This window comes from Populus euphratica, unplaced genomic scaffold (assembly GCF_000495115.2).
Source record: "Populus euphratica unplaced genomic scaffold, PopEup_1.0 scaffold2196.1, whole genome shotgun sequence".
Taxonomy (NCBI): Eukaryota; Viridiplantae; Streptophyta; class Magnoliopsida; order Malpighiales; family Salicaceae; genus Populus; species Populus euphratica.
This window is the reverse complement of record NW_011502032.1, coordinates 1-20,607: the sequence shown is the minus strand read 5'-3', so window position 1 is coordinate 20,607 and position 20,607 is coordinate 1. Positions and strand designations below refer to the sequence as shown.

The window sequence follows — 20,607 nt, the reverse complement described above, 5'->3', positions numbered from 1 at the left end:
TCATTACATTTTGTCAAACCATGCATTAATTGACGGAAAAAAAAATTTCTAGTGCATTGTGAGCACTTTATATCCAAGCAAACAAAATAAATTACAAAATCAAATTCCAAATAAAGTCAACTTGAATGGATCAAATTAGTAAAAAAGATGAGTGGTCGGAGGAAACAAAAACATAAACTCTTCCCCTTATCATACAAATAAGTCCTTGATATTAAAAAACAAGGTATTGAATATTTGTTTAAACTTCAAGTTTGGTTTTTTAAACTCTAATTATTTTAAATAAATAAAATTGAATTTTATTTTGTAAAACTGAGCATTAACCGAACGATAAAACATTTTTTCAATACCATGAGATCCTCATATGCGGATATGAAACCAATCACAAATCAAAACGATGTTAAATGACCGAAGAAAAAGATTGAGGGATCAAAGTGTAAAAAACTCTAGAAACCCAACAAAAAACACCGTTAGAGTTGTGTTTCTTCTTATGGGTTACAGTGAAACAATGAGCTTTTAAGTTCTTGTCAATTGGCTTGAAAAAGGTAAAATGTTTGAAAAGATAACTACAACGATGAATAACATAGCGAGATTATAGAATAACAAAAATGAAAAGGATAACGAGGAGGAAAAATGTTGATCCTCACATCTCTTGAATAAGGCGTCACTTTCATCATAAATACAAGAGAAAAATGGAAATGAAAGGGAGCTGTGAGATCTGTTAAAGGAACAGTAGTAAATAATTTTTTGAATGGCAGAGTTTGTTTATTTTTGTGTTTTAAAAATAATTAATTTTTTTTAAAAATAAAATTTTCTTAATGTTTTCATATTTTTTTGATGTATTTATATAAAAAATATTTTTTAAAAAATAAAAAAATATTATTTGAATATATTTCTAAATAAAAAATATTTTAAAAAGTAACTACTATTATATTCCGAGATAAAACATAAGTTAAGATCTAGAATATGTATTATTACCAAGGAAAAAGAAGAAGATATATCTAGAGTCTGTTTGATATTGTGATAAGAGTGATGGTTTAAAATGCTTTTTGCTTAGAAATGTATCAAAATAAATTTTTTTATTTTAAAAAATTATTTTTAATATTAGCGCATTAAAAAAATCAAAAAACACAAAAGAATTTTATTTTACAATTTTTTTTTTATTTTTTTTAAAATACAATTTAAATCATATTTCCAAAAACTCCCTTATCCTCGATCTCTCAGCCAAATTCTTAAATAAAAACTTTCATGCTAGTAAACCCTTCCTTAAAATTTATGACTTTAAAATTATAAAGTACGAGTACCTATTTATCTTAAAATAACAACATTTCTATGATAAAAACTTCAATGGTCAAGGTAATGGGGTAATATTTGACAAATGAAGTACTCATTTCAAGATTGTTTTTGTTCGGGGACCTAATTAAAAATCATGTGATTTTCAGGAGACAAACTTTCCTGATAATAATTAATATAGTCTAAATACCTCGAACATTAAAAAAACATACACCCACAAATCAAGTACACGCAAAATAAACATCAATATTCAAAAAGGTTGAGACCAAGATATAATTTCTGAATTTATAGGGACTAATCTGTTCATTTATTAAGAGAATAGTGACTGAGCTATAATTTACTCACCCGAGAGTAAAAAAATCTACAAAAAACTTCCCAGAAAAGACAGCAGATGCGGCCCAGTCGTCGAAGGGAACTAAACTCCAAACTCCTAGCTATAAAATCTTTGCATGAAAAAGGAAATCAGCCCTTCACCACAAAAAATAATAATAATAAAATACTCTAATAAGTAGCAATACCCTAGAAAAAAACAAAAAAAAAAGAAAAAGAAATAGAGGGAGCCAGAGCATTCCTTAAAGAGACACAGAACCACCCCAGCCCAAGCCTAGGGGCAAAAAAAAAAAAAAATCTCAATCGGAGAATCCAAAAGGGATAAAAAGGAGTTGGAGAGTGAAAGACCTGTCAATCAATCAATCCTCTTCAGTGGGCGGCATACCATACGATAGGTATATCTCTCTGTTTCTAACTTCTATGGACTCTGAATTTTGTTCACTGTTGTTTTGCCGCGAATTCTGTAACTTTGTCATTATTTTGTTTTATATACAGGTTTAGTAATGGCAGCTACAGCTACCTCAAGTTCTGTAGTGATGATGAACGTGCCTCAAACCCGTGCACCCCTTACTCCTCCTAAAGATGATACTCTCTCAAGGAAGAACCGGATAAACCTAATTCAGACTCGCCGTTTCCCTTTGATTCGATTCCACTCCAACCACCATCAATCTTGGAATTCCGTTTCCTCGAAAAGGTAATCAACCGTTTCGATCCATTTCTTGTTATGTGCTGTTGAGATTTTACACTTTGTTACGATTTCGAGGTATTTGATGATGATGAGTTTATGCTTATGAACATGTTTGCTTTGTTATCTTAAGAACAATCCTTTTCTTTTGTTTATGTATTTTTTAAGGTGGTCAAACGAGATTGCTACGGGTGGATCAGGCTCTCTTAGAAAGAAGAATAATGCTTGGAAACAATGTAGTTCGTTTCCCGGCGAGAGAGTGGTCGGGGCATCTTTTCCAGAACAATTTAAGTGCATGTCTTGCTCCCTTAACCGTCTTAGAAGCCGCTATAGCATCAAAGGATCTATACCAACTATACCGAGAGCCTTTGTTGATAAGTCTGCTTTTAATTTGTCTGGCCATTCACTTGATACTGCTTCTGTAAGTAAATTGCTCCCACACCGATTGTTGATGACCATCTGCCCTATTTTGAGGCATCAAAATGTTTTGTTTTTCTCTTCTAGTTGAATGAAGAAGGCTGTATTAAAAGGTCCAAAACTAGGAAAATAAAGCGTCTTATTGCTTGGAAAAATAGAGCTCATTAGTTTCATTGAGTATAATTTATAGAAAACATTTAAGATCCCCCCAGAGTGGCACAAAAAGAAAACAAAATGCTGCTGTGTCCCACATCAGCTGCCTCTAAAAAAAGAGGTCTTTGAGAATTTTTGCTTGTTGAGAACTTATCAGTTTTTTAGATTTTTTTTGGAAAAGAAAGTTGTAGAAAATATGTTTATCAATCCAAATAAAAAATAGTTTTTTTTTTCTGGAAATTGTGTTTTCTATGACACATTTGATATTTCTATCCTCCTAGTGTTCTATGGTGGGTTAGGCTTGGACGATTGAGGATTTTAGGGCTTGGATTAAAGAGAAATGAAAGTACAGTTTGTGTATCGAATTGGGAATGAATATAAAGTGCTACTAGCTTCATTCTCTTAGATTCTCTGGCAATCACACCTAGAAAGAGAACAAAACCTAAGCATCACAACCAGGATTCTTAGAAATCACACCGAAAAGTGATTGCATAGCACAATCATGGAAGCATAATTGCTGGAAATTTAATCCATAAATTCTTCTTCTTCATATTGAAATATTACATAGCTAATGCCTATATAAAGAGTTCCTAATACTCTTACTCCATAAGGACGTGAACTCCTAAACAATAAAAAATAAAAATTACAATACCTATCAGGTTCATCTTGCATTAGTTCCTAGGAAAGAAAATGAAAATAAGACTTTGCATCAGGCACTTGGTTCAGTGGCTTTATTCTTTTATACTATATCTATTAAAATTCAGTGGCATATGTATAAGTTAATTGATAAGAATTTAAAGGTTAATCCATCAAAAAAAAAAAAGAAAGAAAGAAAAAGAAAGAGAAGAGGAGAAAAGCAAGCAATTCGAGCTGGCTTGGATTGGTACAAATCTATTTGGGGAAGTTCATGCCATGTTTAAGCTTACTGTAATTGTTCTTTAGATTAGCTCTTAGCCAACAATCATAAGCTTTCACCTGCTCATTTGGAGCATAGGTTTTGCTTGGTGCTCTTGCTGTTACTAGAGTGCATTCACTGTTATCTTAATGATTTGTTGTAGTCTTTTTACGCTAATGATGTATGCATGTTCTTCTGGATGGCTGATTGTTGTCTGCATAATTTCCAGGTGAAGCATGTTCATGTCCCATGTACATCGATGGGTCCTAATGAGCCACATGCAGCAAGTATAGGCTGCCCAGATGGTATTCTTGAGAGACAAGATTCTGATTTATTAGATTCGGAATTAGAAAGGGCAAGACTATTTGAGTTTTTGCACTCTGAACTTCCATGTCACCCAAAGTTGCACAGAGGGCAACTGAAAAATGGACTCCGTTATCTTATTCTACCAAATAAAGTTCCACCAAACAGGTATAGTTCATGCACTCCTGTCTGGTTTATGCTTTTCATTGTGTTTGCAAGGCATGCCACTTTAAGATTTCTAAATACTTATGGTTGTTTTAAAAGATGGTGACTGCATGATAGTAGATGCTTGATCTATAGTTCATTCAAAAAACTTATATTCACTTCTTATAGCAGCATAAAGTATCATTAGACATTCCATTACATTTTATTTACCGTATGTCCTTATGAAATGATGTGTGAGAGGATCTGATGGTGACATTTGGGGCATGATTCAGAGGCGAACTCCTCAACACATGAAGGAAAAGATAAACCATAAATAAAAATTCATAATAAATAAAATAACTTAGTGCTCTTCCTCATAAGCATTGAACAATAAGCATCTTTTTTATAAAAATAACTCTTCCATAACATTAATTTAGGAAATAATCTTCTATCAGTGTCATATTAAAGATTATTTTCCATATCAATAGGTAATTCCAAGGCTTTGTGCTTTTTGAGGAATTGGTTTGCTCCATGTATGCTTGACCATAGATGCTTGTCTAAAGTTTTCCATATGTTCATTCTCCTGTGGCACATGATGCTGACATCTAACTTATTGTCCGAACCTTTTCTTCAAATTAGATGTGATTGGCGTTTGGTGTTTTACTTGTGGAAATCTAATGGATTAAAAATGTGAAATATGCTACCATGTCCAACAAAAACTTATACTATAGCTATACATTAACTTCATTATCTCACAAGGGCAAAGCTAACGTTACAAGGAGCGTAAGGTAAAGCATATTGAATTCATGACTATGTTGAAGTATATAGTAGTTACAACGTTATGATACTATATTAGTTCAGTGAATTTCACTTTAGCTTACCAAATGATATTGGAACTTATTACTGAATATTAGATTCTTGTTGCACAAAAGATGTGTAGTAGGGACTTTTTTCCCCTCGCAATCTAAATCTAGAGAGGCTTGAAATCTTTTCTTGTTGTTCATACCCCAAGTTTTTTTTCCTTTTGGTTTCCATCTAGTGAGTTATATATAGAAAGAGAGGATACTATCCATAATTGAGGCTTTTAATTTAGAAGGTGATACTTGGTGTGGTCAATACTCACTGTTTGTTCTCTCATATACAAAACTAATTTTCAATTTGTTAGGTTTGAGGCACACATGGAAGTTCATGCAGGATCAATAGATGAGGAAGATGATGAGCAAGGAATCGCACATATGATTGAACATGTTGCATTCCTTGGAAGTAAGAAACGCGAGAAACTTCTTGGAACAGGTGCCCGATCTAATGCTTACACTGATTTCCACCATACAGTTTTCCACATTCATTCACCAACTAGTACAAAGGTTTGTCACATTTCTCAAATTTTGCTTACACTAACACTTGATTTAATTAATGGTTTTGATTTGGGTTCTTGACACTTTTGAAGTTCCAGTTGTTTCCCTTCACTCTGTCTTGTGTTTTTCACATGATATATATTTTTTTATCTGTTTTTTTTCCTTGCAGCACTATGCTAACTTTTGATAGGTTCAAGAAAGTAAACAACTAGAGTTTGAAGATAAATAATTCTATGCCATGATGGATTAATATGAAAAAATAAAATCCATCTAGAGATTCAATCTGCTTATATAGCGGAAAAAGAAAAAGAAAAGTTAAAATGATATAAGGCACTGACTACAAATGCAAAGATGGTTTATACCAGAGTTGATATCTTATATACACTACAAAGCAAGGATTACAACTACAAAACAAGGAATATATGCGTGCATGAGACACTGCACAACAGTCATGTATACATACAAGAAATTTTAACAGCAAGCACAAACTTGTGTGTGCATTTGCAGATTTGCTTCATCTGATTCTTACCGAGTTGCTCTGTTAATATATTTTGCATCTGCTGGAATGAAAAAGGACTTCAGAACATGCACCCAATGTATCAAACGAAAGTTATTTTTGCACATTGAAAACAACTCTAAATCTTTTTGTTCAATTTATCCTTTGCATGGCATAGCGCGCATTAAGCATTTGATGAAGTTACAAAAACAAACAAAAAATGTACTTTGGATAAGTTTCATTAATTTTGTGGTATGCTTGAATTCTAGTGGAGTTGCAAAGAGTTATGTAGACCCAATATGCATACATGTGATGCTATAAAAATTAGTATCCACACAACATGTTGAGAGGATTAAGGAGATATATTAGCATGTCTTGTGATACAATATCTTCCTATGTGCCTATTGTAATTGTATTCTTGTAGCATAAACTACCTTATCTTTATGTCTTGGTTTCTTTTGCTTGCTTCTTAAACTAGTACTTTTTTACTAAATTCCAACATTTGATATTTATTGATGCAAATGGTGCTTACCAGGATGCTGCTGGAGATCTACTCCCCTCTGTGCTGGATGCCTTGAATGAGGTACAGATAAAGAAATTGCTCGTGTATTTGAGATGCTTCCCTTAGTTTGGTAAAAATATATTTGTCAAGATGACAAATGTTTGCTATCATGATGGCTTGTGGAATAAAGATGTGATGATTTGTGTTTTTATTTAACTTGTTTGTTTCATTGAACAGATAGCTTTCCACCCAAGTTTCCTTGCTTCTCGGGTTGAAAAGGAAAGGCGCGCTATACTTTCAGAACTACAAATGATGAATACTATAGAATATCGTGTTGACTGCCAGGTACAGACTCAATGGTGCCTATATGTTGAACTAGTTAATGTTTGAATATTTCTGCTTATTATTGATGTTTGATGATTTTATTTTAAATGTAGCTGTTACAACATCTACATTCAGAAAACAAGCTTAGCAAAAGGTTCCCAATTGGACTGGAAGAGCAGATTAAGAAGTGGGATGCAGATAAAATTAGGAAATTTCATGAGCGTTGGTACTTCCCGGCAAATGCAACTCTATACATTGTTGGCGACATTGATAACATTTCAAAGACAGTTCACCAGATTGAAGTACGCCCAAAACTTTGTTGATCGTAATTTTTAGTAGTTAAATAGTGTCTGGCTTAGTAACTTAGGTATCTTTCTTGAAAAAAGGACTATAATTACTTCTTGCTATGCAGAATGTCTTTGGACAAACTGGTCTGGAAACTGAGACAGTTTCTGCTCCTTCTCCAAGTGCATTTGGTGCAATGGCTAGTTTTCTTGTTCCTAAACTCTCAGTTGGGCTCCCTGGAAGTTCATCCCGTGAAAAATCATCTAGATCTCTTGACCAATCTAAAATCATTAAAAAGGAAAGGCATGTGGTTCGTCCTCCTGTGGAGCATTATTGGTCTCTCCCTGGAAGCAATGCAAATTTGAAGCCACCACAGATATTTCAGCACGAGTTTCTTCAGAATTTCTCAATTAATATGTTCTGCAAGGTATGAACAATAAGAGTAGCGCCATCATTATGCAGTGTGCTGGTTTTTGTGCTGATGTTCTCATTTTATTTTATCCTCCTATTTATAGGGGTGATGATTACTTTTGCTTACATCTCACCACATTCTAACTTCAGTAAAAAGCATCATTTTATCTGCATAATACTGTTTCTGCCATCATGCACAAATTGTGATGCCAAACAGTAAAATTGAAGAGTTGTTGGCTGTAGAGAATCTAGTCCAAATTAATACTCGAGATTCTAGTGACTGGGAAAGGGAATCTTGGCAGATAGTGAATCTATTGAGTTGTGTTTCTTTTTTGTTGTTTAATATATATTACCTTTGATGTTAGAAGAATGGCCAGACTTTTAACAAGGAAGGACTTCATTTGCATTGATTTGATGCTTTACTCGAGACAGTGCTATGACTGGATCAATTTTTCATCATTTAAGAAACTCATTCGACTGTATGTTTTGATTTGAAGTTTTAATATTAGGCTTGTTAAGTTGAATCTTAGGTCCCCTTTTTAAGTTTTAACATTTCATTTGGAATGTTTTTGAAGGAATGAATTGAATTCTACAAAATGGCAGTCTGAGTTGAAATAAAGACTTTCCATGTTACTTTTAATAGATTAGAAACAAAAAAAAAGAAAAAAAAGAGTGTATGTTCTGAATTTTGTAATAGGCCACTTTAAGTCAACTCATGAGTAACTAATCACATGAAAGTCAATTCAAATTGATTCTCATGGGAACTCTTTTTGCAATTTGTTTCATGATTTTGATTCCAAGCTGGGTTTTGTAAAAATACTTACCCCAACAGACAATTGCTGACCTATAAAGAACAAAGTTCACTGTGAACATGTATAAAATCTTCAACACCAAAAGATATATAATCTTTGAATTTTTTTTTCAAGGTCTTACAGCCTGAGTTTGTTTCATGAGTTTTTCTTTTCAGTAGCAAATGGCATCACTCTTGAAATTTGTCTCTTGATGGTTTCTAACTCCCCTTTGATAACCTAAGTATATATGTATTAGTGTTGTGGAATTGCCACTTATTGTTGATTTCTTACTTTTGAATGGCGAGACCCCCCTGAAGCACTGACACTAGCAAGGCATGCCATGGATTTATGGCTGTTATAGAGAACTACCTGTCAACTCCTCACAGGGGACACAAACTCAAGATTCTATTCATTCATACACTTGTCATATTTCAAACTGATGCATGATATATGGATAACGTTCTCTGTAATGCTGTTTGAAAGGGTAGTATTGTTTTCACATCTTAGGCAAAGGAAAAAAATAATTGGTTACTAATTACCTAGTCTTCCCATGCTATTGTTTCTGTAACCCTTAACCGCTTTTCATGGTATGCTGTGTTGAAGAACATTTTTGTGTTCCCATAAACATAAAAACATGAATATTTTCTCTGGTTTCCTTAATATAATCTAAGAGCTTCCCCAAATCTGGTTTGTCTTAAACACTTACAGATAAATGCATTAAATTCTTTATCTGCATGAAGAAATGTTTCTCCTGATAGTCGTGCCTAGTATTTTATGTTCTACATACAGAAATATTAGCCTTTGGAAAGTGGGTTTAATTCCTTGTTTTTTTTCGGTTTGGGATTGACATCATTCTGTGGATTTTTCTGCAGATTCCGGTGAGCAAGGTCCAAACATATGGTGACTTGCGTAATGTTTTGATGAAGAGAATTTTTCTATCTGCACTGCACTTCCGGATTAATACAAGATACAAGGTTTGTGCTTGTTATATTATATTTTAAGCCTTTTGTTGTGCTTGTTTCTTCTGTTTCCTATCCTATTCTTTGCCATTTAATCTATGATTGGTTTGGCCTTTAATTAATTTCTCCATAAATATCAGTTTTAATTTATTTTGTCGCGTTATTTCCTTGTTTGTTTGGGCACTGCCTTTTAACGGCTTTTAAATGGGAGTTTAAAAATTGAAAATGAGTTTGGCTCCTTGCAAACACAGATTATGAATGGTGATGGTTTTATTGTTGACAATGCTTAAAGTTCTGATTATTGATCATGAATTTAGCTATACTTTCGCCTCAATGGGCAGCATGAAAGTCTCTGCAAATTTATCAATTAAAATTTGAACCCCAAAAAAAAGATGGAAGTTGGCAAATTGTCTATATCAGGCTGAATTCTGTTCATATAGGTCCACATCACCTAGTTTGATTAGCCCTCCAAAAGTTTTTTTTTTAATTTTTCAAAATTTTCAGAGTTCAAATCCACCATTCACTTCAGTTGAATTGGATCATAGTGATTCTGGAAGGGAAGGATGCACTGTCACAACTCTTACAGTAACTGCAGAACCCAAGAATTGGCAAAATGCAATTAAAGTTGCTGTTCAAGAGGTTCGTATCTTTCTGTTCATACTGTCCTCACGCTTCATTATATAGCTAATGCAATTTCATTTAATATTTTTTTTCTATTTCCATTCTTCTTTTTGTTCCCCTTATTTGCTAAATGCAGAACCGGCATTCTTTTGTTTGATAAGATTACATTAGCAGATGCAACTATTAATAGTAGTCTTCAGTACGGAATGCATCTATTTGTGTATGTAAAAGATTCTAGAGACAGAAAGCACCGTGTCTTATTTGATACTGCTACTGATTCTCTTCAATTACATCCAGATCCCTTTCCTTTTCTTATTATTCGTTACAATATTTTATAGATTATGTTTAATGCAGGTTCGAAGGCTTAAAGAATTTGGTGTCACAAAAGGTGAATTAAATCGCTACATGGATGCTCTTCTAAAAGATAGCGAACATCTGGCAGCCATGATTGATAACGTGTCATCTGTTGATAATTTGGAATTTATTATGGAGAGTGATGCTCTTGGTCATACTGTGATGGATCAGAGACAGGGACATGAGAGTTTGTTTGCTGTTGCTGGAACAGTCACACTTGAAGAAGTAATTTTCACCCATAGTGACCCAACTATTATTGCCTGTTGTGCCACACAAGTAACATGAGTGTGCTCATAATCCAGGAAGCCATAACTTCATTCATTGTCATAAGAGCTTATATTTTTTGTTGACTCTTACTGTCATTTTTTATCCCTGCATCTTTTCAGCATGTAGCTTGAAATTGCTTTAGAACCACCATGCTATTATTGGTAAAGTGATTGATATGGAGCCATAGTTGGTATTGTGCCAAAATCCAATTTACTCGATAATTTTTCTAATGGTTTGATGCTTCACAAATTTTCCATTACCATTTATCAGATGCCTTGATTTCTCTTCTTCAACTTGAATTTGCATGTTGATGGGGTTTTCTAGGAGAAATATTTGTGGTTATGTTTGTTCTGAATGTGATATTTTCCTTTGGGTAGTAGATGCTTATTGAATGTAATGCTTGTTTGCATAGACTAGTGTGCTTTCTGAAGTTTTTGAAGTTGATAATGAGAATTGTTTTTTTATATACTCTTTTGTTTGTGAAATTTATTTTTTTTCATTACTTTTTCTAATTATCCTCTCTCTCTCATAGGTCAATTCTATTGGTGCCAAGTTATTAGAATTTATCTCTGATTTTGGAAAACCGACGGCACCAATTCCTGCAGCAATTGTTGCATGTGTTCCTTCAAAAGTGTATTTTGATGGATTGGGTGAAACTGAGTTCAAGATATCATCAAGTGAGATTATAGCTGCCATAAAATCAGGATTGGAGGAAGCAATTGAGGCTGAGCCAGAGGTGTCCCCATGGAACTTAGCATGCTTTATTCTTTCAACTATTATTTGTTTTTGGATTTTTATACATAAAGCCACTATTGAAATAAACTTCATTGGCAAGTTCTATTATTTGATTTTATGTGCAGCTTGAAGTGCCAAAGGAACTGCTAACTTCAACACAGTTAGAGGAGCTACGATTACGACTCAAGCCGTCCTTTGTCCCTTTAGTTCCAGATGCAGATTACACGAAATTGCACGACCCAGAAACGGGCATCACTCAGTGTCGTCTTTCAAATGGAATTGCTGTAAATTACAAGGTATCCTTGTGCATGTTTTTATTCAGTTGGTTGCTCCGTTAGGCTGATATGTTTTGATGTTTCTGTAATATGCAATTGGAATTGGGTTCCTATTGTGTTTCCAATTCCTAGCAATTATACAGTTAATCCCTAATAGCCATCTGTTGTTGTAGTGTAACAGTGTTTGTGGTATTTCATTTTGAAGACATGTTGTATTTCGAGTTTACTCTTCACTGCAAAGCAAAACAATATTTCTTGTCTGCTCCATTTTTCATCCTTATGTTTTGCAACTTGATGGAAGTATGATGATAAAAAACCTGATGGATATATAATGAGAATATGCTTAAATATATCACCAACAAATTCATTTGTAGTTTAAGCCCATGCTGTTGTACAGATATCCAAAAGTGAATCCCGAGGAGGTGTCATGCGGCTCATTGTGGGTGGGGGCCGAGCAGCTGAAAGTTCCGAGTCAAAAGGAGCAGTTGTTGTGGGTGTTCGAACTCTCAGTGAGGGTGGTCGTGTTGGCAACTTTTCAAGAGAACAGGTTAGTGTAGTATTATATGTTATGTTTCTTTTTAAAATCAAATATTACAAAGTTCTCCATTGTGCTGTTTAGGCTATTAATTCTGAAATGAATTATGAATGTAAATATCATTATTGCTAGTGGTGCTTTTCATTGATTTTCTATGATTAAAATTTTCAATTTTCATCCGAAAGATCTGCTGTACAAAACTCAGTTTAAATGGTAGCACAGGCTGGTTGTTTGAGACTTGGGGAAAGCTTGGACAATCTTTTTGCCAAAGGAAATTGAACAGTTATGGTCCTATTAGATTACGGACTTGGAATGGAGAATTTGGAGACAGCCTACCCTTTATTGTTTTTGATGTAGAGCGTGCACTTACAAGAGTTGAACACATACCTTTATTGTTGCAAAATTCCTCTAGACTTTTACATTGCAAAAGAGAAAAAAATTGAAACGGTGATGTGTGTATGAAATATGAACAGCTATGTGGAGAAATTGGGAAAATCATCAGGAAACTATGTAGCTGTTTAGATAGACATTTCAAGAAGATTATCCAAACCATAGAAAATAAAAAAATGAATGGTTGGGATTTAGAAACAACTGAACTTCAGGTGACAATGTTGCTCAGAGATGTTATCAGGTTACATATATACTCTATTTTCTAGAGAACAGATTTTTTTGAATTTTGGCGATCATTTTTATCAGTAAATTAGCTTTGATGAGGAATCATTTGCAGATGAGGTTTTGTTGCAGTTGTATATTTAATGATGAAGAATTTGGAGGGAAAACATATATTTAACGTGAATTGTGTATATAATATGCTTGCATTTAAGAAAATTAGAGTTTGTAAATTGGGGACAACAGACTAGGAAAGTTCATTATGAGTTTGAGAAATTAATATTCTAAAGATAGAATTGTGGTCAAAATCTTAATTTATTAGGTTTGAATGTGTAATGCATGATGGGTTTTCAATTTATAGAAATGCCACAACATTATGTTAAGTCAATTGCAAGTTTACATGCAATCATATTTTTTATGCATGTTGGGAAGTTTTCTCAGCTATTTATTTTATCCTTGTAACGGTGCAATATGCTTCTCCAGGTAGAACTTTTTTGTGTGAATCACCTGATAAATTGCTCTTTGGAGTCAACTGAGGAATTTATTTGTATGGAGTTCCGCTTTACTCTGCGAGACAATGGGATGCAAGCAGCATTTGAGTTACTTCATATGGTGCTTGAGGTAACCCAATCAACAACCAAAATATGCTAATCTGTAAATGTTTGGTGTTTCATTTTTAGGCATTGTTTGGTTGTTTTGGTCGCTTTTAATGGGTGCCACATTCTTGACTTCTGATACTGATATTTCGATACATGAAATTACTGAATCCCAGCATAGCGTTTGGCTGGATGATGCATTGGACAGAGCCAGGCAACTATACTTGTCATATTACCGGTCTATTCCCAAAAGCTTAGAACGTGCAACTGCTCACAAGCTCATGACAGCAATGTTGAATGGGGATGAGCGATTTATTGAGCCAACCCCACAATCATTACAAAATCTAACACTGAAATCCGTAGAGGATGCAGTGATGAATCAGTTTGTTGGTGGAAACATGGAGGTGTGTGATTATCTACTTGTTAACCCTGCATATCACATGTGGATACAAATATTTCATCATATAATAATTGCATGCCTTAATTGTTCAGGTCAGTATTGTTGGGGATTTCTTGGAGGAGGAGGTTGAGTCTTGCATTATTGATTACCTGGGCACAGTTAGAGCAACAAGAGATTTTGATTGTGAACAAGAATTCAATCCTGTCATGTTTCGACCATCGCCATCTGATTTGCAGTTTCAACAAGTAAGGATCAAAACATTTTTTTTGACTTGAAAATTCTCACATTTGAGAATTAAAATGTCAGGAATCTTCCTGAAGATTATTGTTAGTAGGGTTGAAATGAGCTGAGCTTGCCAGCAACACTGCTTACTTAGCTTGTTTGTAAAACAAGGCTAGTTTTAGAATTAAGCCTGAACCAAACAAACATGGACTTGACCTGCTCAGCTTAAGAGCCTATCTATACAGATAAGAACCTCAATTCAGTCCTATGTTTTGACTTGTTGGAGATTAACAGCAAGTGAATTAAATAAGTTTTGTTGAGTTGCCCATGTCAGAGTTCCAAAATTGAGCTTGCAGAGGCTGGTCAATAAAACGTGCCAGTTGATGTGTGCTGAGCCTGTCCTTGAGCTGGCTTGTTGGAGCTCAATTTGAGCTTGAGCAAGTTTGAGCATTTAATCAATGTGACCGAGCTAGTCCTGCAAGCATGTAGTAATTGGCTCGGCTCGGCTCGGCTGAAGCCCTAACTTGTGCCAGATATCCTAGTTTGGTTTTTCTTTTTTAAGTTTATGGAAGTAACCTGTGTCATTTTATATTTATATGACAAGAGTTCCTAAAGTATGTCTCTTAAGTAGGTCTTTTTGAAGGATACTGATGAGAGAGCATGTGCATATATTGCTGGTCCTGCACCAAATCGTTGGGGTTTCACTGTTGATGGAAAAGACCTATTTGAGTCGATGAGTGGCATTTCAGTTACAGCTGGTGAGTTTTTGTTCTATAAGTAGAACTAATAAATTTGCTGCTTGTATTTTGATCCTTGGAAGCCGCCTTAAGAATTAGTAAATTTGCTTCTTGTAAGACTTCTCAAGAGTTGCAAGGGCATAATGGAATGAATTAAGAAATAAAAAAGGGAAGAACTGTGTTGCAAATGCTTGGATAAGTTGTTGTCAGGAAGGATGGGGATAGGAAAGTATTCCTTTATTCTTTGTGTTGTCATGCTTCAGGTGCTTTTAGGGGAGTTTCTTTAGCGGATATTCAGCGGAATTGGGCTGCTCATTGATGATATTCATTTCACTTTATTATTTTGAAGGATTACTTATTCTCCATCAAGCTTTTGTAGTTTTTTTGCCATTAATACATTCTTCTCTTATTTAAAAAAAAAATATATTTGGGAAAAGTCCTTCATGTTTAACCCTTTATCACTTTTCTTGTAATCTTGTCCTGTATTCACCTGCTTATTTATTTTCCATCCTGAAATTTTGTCACTGAACAAGGATAGCTGAATAGCCTCACCAGGGTAGCTGTTTTTAAGATGGAATTGTTTTAATATCTCTTCTAAAACCTGTATGTAAAATTAATGGTCATATATAATCATGTAAATAGGATACCTGTCTTAGTTAATTCACTGCATTTTTAATACAATATTCAAGGACTTGCAAGAAATGTTGCTTACTTTCCAAAAGGCATGGATTGTACGGGTAACCAATCAGTTTGGTTTCCAATGTGTCTACTGAATTTTCATGTTGCATTTCTTTTGGATTGAAAACTGTTGATCTTGTCTGCTTACAGAAGATGGTGGTTGACAAGTTAATATAATATGGTATTATTCAGGTTTACCTACCTTTGAGAATATTGTCTGTCGCTCACTTCTGAACTGTTTACCTGTGTAGACAGTTGAAAGCAACTCTATTTTGCCCCCAATAAACTGAAGAGGCAGTGCTTGGGAACGCAGTTTCGTTTCCCAAAAATTTGATTTTTCTTTTACTTAAAATTATTATTTTTTTAAATATTTTCAGATTGTTTTATTGTGTTGATGTTAAAAATAATATTTTTAAAATAAAAAAAATATTTTGATGTATTTTCGAGTGAAAAGCACTTTGAACTGCAATCTCTACCATACTCTCAAACACCCAATCTCATTGCTGGCCAATGCTTTGCAGATGCACAGCCAAATTCTGACCCACAGCAAATAGACAGGAAGGATGTCCAGAAGGATAAGCAAGGAAAACTTCGCAGTCATCCTCTCTTTTTTGGCATAACAATGGGGCTACTGGCTGAGATCATAAATTCACGGTAATTTTTCTGACCAACAGTGCTTAGGAAGCATGTGCATCTATATGATATCATTGCATATTTTAGCAATTGACTATCATGCGTTCATTAACCAGTGATATTCTTTGTTTCTTGCACCTTGTGAAAGCATTCATCTAGAATTGTACCCGAGGGCATTTAGTCTAGTTGTATTGTACTCTGCAAAACAGCTTCTCCCTAGGGATGAGGGGGCCTTGCTACCCTAAACTCAAACAAGTAGAGAAGCGTGTATTCATTTAATGCTAAAAATGTATTTTGGAAAGTTATTAAAGTTTTTACTATTGTACCATGGATGCTCTGTGCATTTTACGCTTTGTCAACACTCCTTTCAAATCTTGAGCACAGATTAATAATTTTCTGAAGGAGCCTTTCTTGAAGCAAGATGGGACAGTAATCTTTTAGTTTTGAATTATGCAGCCTGAATCTGTATTATTTGTAGCTACCATAGCTATGAATTTTTTTTTTTTCTTTCTGCAATATCTCTATTTTGTGCAGGCTTTTTACGACAGTCAGGGATTCTCTTGGGTTGACATATGATGTATCGTTTGAGTTAAGCCTGTTTGATAGGCTTAAGCTTGGATGGTATGTGGTATCAGTAACATCAACTCCAGGCAAGGTGGGGTTCATTTCCCTATATTTTCATCTAATAATCTATTTGTCTGTTCTGACTTATTCACTAGCTTTTGCTCTATTGACATGCAGGTTCATAAAGCGGTTGATGCATGCAAAAGTGTTCTTAGAGGGTTGCATAGCAACAAGGTTGCCCAGAGAGAGTTAGACAGGGTTAGATATTATACAACTACTTGAATAATCTTTTTGTTTTCTGTGATTGACAGCATTTAACTTGGGACATAGGATTCCAATCCATTGAAGCAAACATGTTTAATGGAAATGATGAAAAACTCTTCTGATGTTCGTTGTTGTTACCCTTGACAGCTTTTGCTTTAATTAACTTGTCAGCTGGGTTTTATTTTTCCTTCTTTTGTCTTATTAGGGAATATCTAATTGTATAATGCGGTGGGGTTATCTTTTATATATGCTTGTATCTTATGTTTTCATGGATGTATACATTTCTTTTTAACACTTTGCAATTACAGGCAAAACGTACACTGCTAATGAGACATGAAACTGAGATTAAGTCCAATGCCTATTGGCTTGGATTGCTTGCTCATTTGCAAGCCTCTTCTGTTCCGAGAAAGGTGAAAAAGAATATCTTTTAAGCTTAATTTTCCATCCTTCAGTTCTAGTCTTCTAACTAGAGAGTATCGACTGCATATGACCTGTTCTATTCGGTTTTGGGGTTCAGGACGTCTCATGCATTAAAGATCTCACTTCACTATATGAAGCAGCAACTATTGAGGACATATACGTTGCATATGAACAGTTGAAAGTAGATGAGGATTCTCTGTATTCATGCATTGGGGTTGCTGGGGCACAAGCTGGAGAGGAGATTAATGGTAAGTAACCGTAGTCCACCGTCAAATGTTTCCTCATATCTAAAGTGTATTAGCACATTAATTCATATTTTAGCTGTCATCTCATTTTTCTTGGACATTCTGCATGAAGAACATCATGTCTTATTTTTCCATTTCATTTTTGGCTTTTCGGTGGGCATATTTTCTATTAAATGCTTGCATCTGTCTCCTTTTTCTCCTAACACCTTTTGCTTCAATTATTTAAGATCTTTTCTTAAATTGTTCTCCCATCTGATTAACTCATACTTTGCAGCTTTAGAAGAGGAAGAAACGGATGATGATTTTCAGGGAGTGATACCTGTGGGACGTGGTTTGTCTACAATGACACGGCCAACTACTTGATCTTCCTGGATCTAACATGATTGACAGCAGTGAAATCATTTTCACTTAGTGTTGGAAGGTATGTTTCATATTGGCATTAAATCTTACATGAATTATTTTTATACAACAAGGCCTGTTGCAAACAGATATAGCTAGTTGCTTCTCTACATGGCTTTGGCATATGCAATGAAATTAATAATTTCAAAGATCTGCCTGGAAATTCCTTAAAACATGCCAAGGCAGATGCACATGTGTCATAATTGAGATTTTTCATTGATTGAAATGGGAGATAAGAACCTTTTGAGGTCCTCCCCCCCCCCCCAGAGTCCTGAAATATGATTCTCCTTGTGTGGAGTATGTGGGTTGATGTTGATCCACTTTGTTATTGACCACCAGCTCTCTTTACTAGAAGATCATGTATTAAGGGTTTTCATTTCTGTTAATCATTAGGTCATATGTTAGAATTAGTGGAGCAAAGTTGGATGTAAGGGTTCTGATTCATTTCTGTCACAGGAGCTGGCAAAAAAGTTTGGATTTCTAGATGGTGGTTCACCATTATCAGGACTCTTTCTGAGCCACACCTATCTACCTGCCACCTACATATACTGTGATCTGTAGCTCACTTGCACCCATTCCCACTCACCTTTTCACATCCACTTAACATATGCATCATGTTCAAGTCCCAGTAACGGAGATGATCTTTATGAGAATCAAATGGTAAAGGTAGGGCTAGCTCTAGCATGAAACAAAATTGACAATGAGAAAGAGAGTTGATTAGGATCTGAGCTGGAGAGTGAGGGGAAGGATGTCAGGAGAGGGAGGAGGGTTTGTACCACTCTGCACGCCTGCTTGATGGAGTTTCAAGTTCTCTTCATATTGCCCATGCAGTTTATTTAAACAGTATTAGAATTTCCAACATCAGAGGTCCATGGTTCAATAAAAGAATAGGATGCTGTATTTCTTATTTCCTGCATGTTAACAAGAAGTCGAATAATTTCTGCAGGACTGCGGGAAGCTCTCCACCTGCTTCGAAGGTCACATGTCTGCCTATCAACAATCGGGGCTGTCCCATAAAGCTTCACCTTAGAATTCAGCAAAGTCCAAGTCGTGGAACCCGCACATCAAAGTGGTCAAATATATATCAAATCAAATGCCCAGCAAAAGCAGTTGTGGAATTCCTCTAGCTGATAAGGTTATTTTGATTACTAACAACTTAAATAATTGGGATACCAGAAGTTGGACAGATAGTGTAGATGTGTACAGCTGCCGTTCTTGGTCATTGGCCACTTGAATCTATGATAGTTTACAGCATACAGCAGTGCCAATTATTTCTGTAAATCCACAAATTGTGTGCACTTGATGGTATTTATAGACTGCATTAGAGAAATAAAAATCTTGGTGCTTTAGCTAAGTTTTCTCATGTGTCTGCAAATCATGCACGCCATTTTTGTTTGCTGATGCAAGGGCATTTGACAGTAGAGGTTGGGTAGAATTTGGCTTTTTGATACTCTGAGCTCTTTGGGAGCAAACGGTGAAGATTACTTTTGGTATTTGTAGTCAACAACATTCATTCAATTCAGTGCCTGCAATAGATCTATGTCTTTTTCAATGGCGAAACCCTAGAAGACAGCTTAGAAAGAAAATGTGAGGAGGACGTACTGTGAATCAATTTCTTGTGTATCAAAGGGTAAAAATGTCTTCCTGATCATTTTGGTATGGTTTGAAGGGTTTTTAGGAGGCAGTATTGTGGGTGATCGGGAGAGAACTCAACATGTTAGCTCGAGAAGAGTCTCAAGGAGAAGTCAGTCTTTGGTTATAATTCTTTTAATCATTATAAATTTCTTGTTTGGAATAAATGTTGAAAATTGCTCGATGGATAATATTCTCTAATCAACCCTTCCTTGTAAATAGTTTTTATTTATGAAAAAATATTTCAACCATTTGAAGGAGAAAGAGGTATTTTCAATGAAACTTTAGCAATTTGATGTTCTTAACAAACCCTTCGGCCAAAGCAATAACAATCATCATCTTCTTCAATGGTGTAATATATTTGGGGTACAAAAGAAAACTTGTGATATTTTGTTAAATATAGAGTAATTTTTTATTAAATATTTGAATTTTAAAACAACTCATGTAATCTTATCATATTTAAAAGAATTATAATTTATTTTAAATTATTATTGTTATTATCATTATAGATTGACAAAGTTTTCTTCTGCTGGTTATCCTATACTTTTCATTGGAAAGAACAACAAAAGTCACCATCAAAACACATAAGCAAAATATATAGTTAGTTGATGACACTCACACAATCCACGACACAACAACGCAACAAAGCCTAAGATGATAAGATTACACATAGTGCACTTTCTTCCTCCCTCCCATCAATCCAAAACCAATCCATAAAAACACAATACCCATTATTTTGAAGCCATGAAAATTTATTGAATAATAAAAAAAAAATTAATGTTTTGAGTACTTGAGTATAAGTTAAGCAAAAAACAATATCATACCACATACCAAACACTACTAGATTTATGAGAAAAACAGAAGCTCCCATAAAAAACTCACATTACCCTTCTGTCATTTCTCCTAATTCCTCTAGCTCATGCATTTTTAAATTACATGGCACGTTGTTGGTGCATGACGCATTACATCACCACACCATCTTAATTTGCATGTCACCTTTTCTCTCTCATCCCCATTGCAAAATCATTGCTACATGACACACACACAACCCATCCATCCATTTACTCCTCCTCTATATATA

The 20,607-nt window shown here is 34.7% G+C and overlaps 1 protein-coding gene across 1 annotated transcript; it reads left to right on the top strand.

Annotated features, from left to right (window-relative positions):
• The first annotated feature begins 1,777 nt into the window (after positions 1-1,777).
• Positions 1,778-19,248, top strand: LOC105118761 (uncharacterized). Its single transcript, XM_011016784.1, has 26 exons — positions 1,778-2,015; positions 2,116-2,314; positions 2,474-2,726; positions 4,000-4,241; positions 5,383-5,581; positions 6,604-6,651; positions 6,808-6,915; positions 7,008-7,196; positions 7,307-7,606; positions 9,254-9,355; positions 9,845-9,979; positions 10,316-10,540; positions 11,115-11,318; positions 11,443-11,613; positions 11,990-12,139; positions 13,220-13,357; positions 13,509-13,736; positions 13,825-13,977; positions 14,586-14,712; positions 15,891-16,023; positions 16,537-16,657; positions 16,744-16,824; positions 17,139-17,240; positions 17,348-17,498; positions 17,770-17,916; positions 18,841-19,248. The coding sequence occupies exons 2-25, from the start codon at positions 2,124-2,126 to the stop codon at positions 17,856-17,858; spliced, it is 3,840 nt and encodes a 1,279-aa protein (XP_011015086.1). The 5' UTR covers positions 1,778-2,015; positions 2,116-2,123; the 3' UTR covers positions 17,859-17,916; positions 18,841-19,248.
• Positions 19,249-20,607: the final 1,359 nt, after the last annotated feature.

Coding starts and splice junctions, on each gene's coding strand:
- LOC105118761 (XM_011016784.1), top strand. CDS start 2,124: ATGGCAGCTACAGCTACCTCAAGTTCTGTAGTGATGATGAACGTGCCT. Junction 2,315..2,473: donor AATTCCGTTTCCTCGAAAAG/GTAATCAACCGT, acceptor GTATTTTTTAAG/GTGGTCAAACGAGATTGCTA. Junction 16,658..16,743: donor TAACATCAACTCCAGGCAAG/GTGGGGTTCATT, acceptor ATTGACATGCAG/GTTCATAAAGCGGTTGATGC.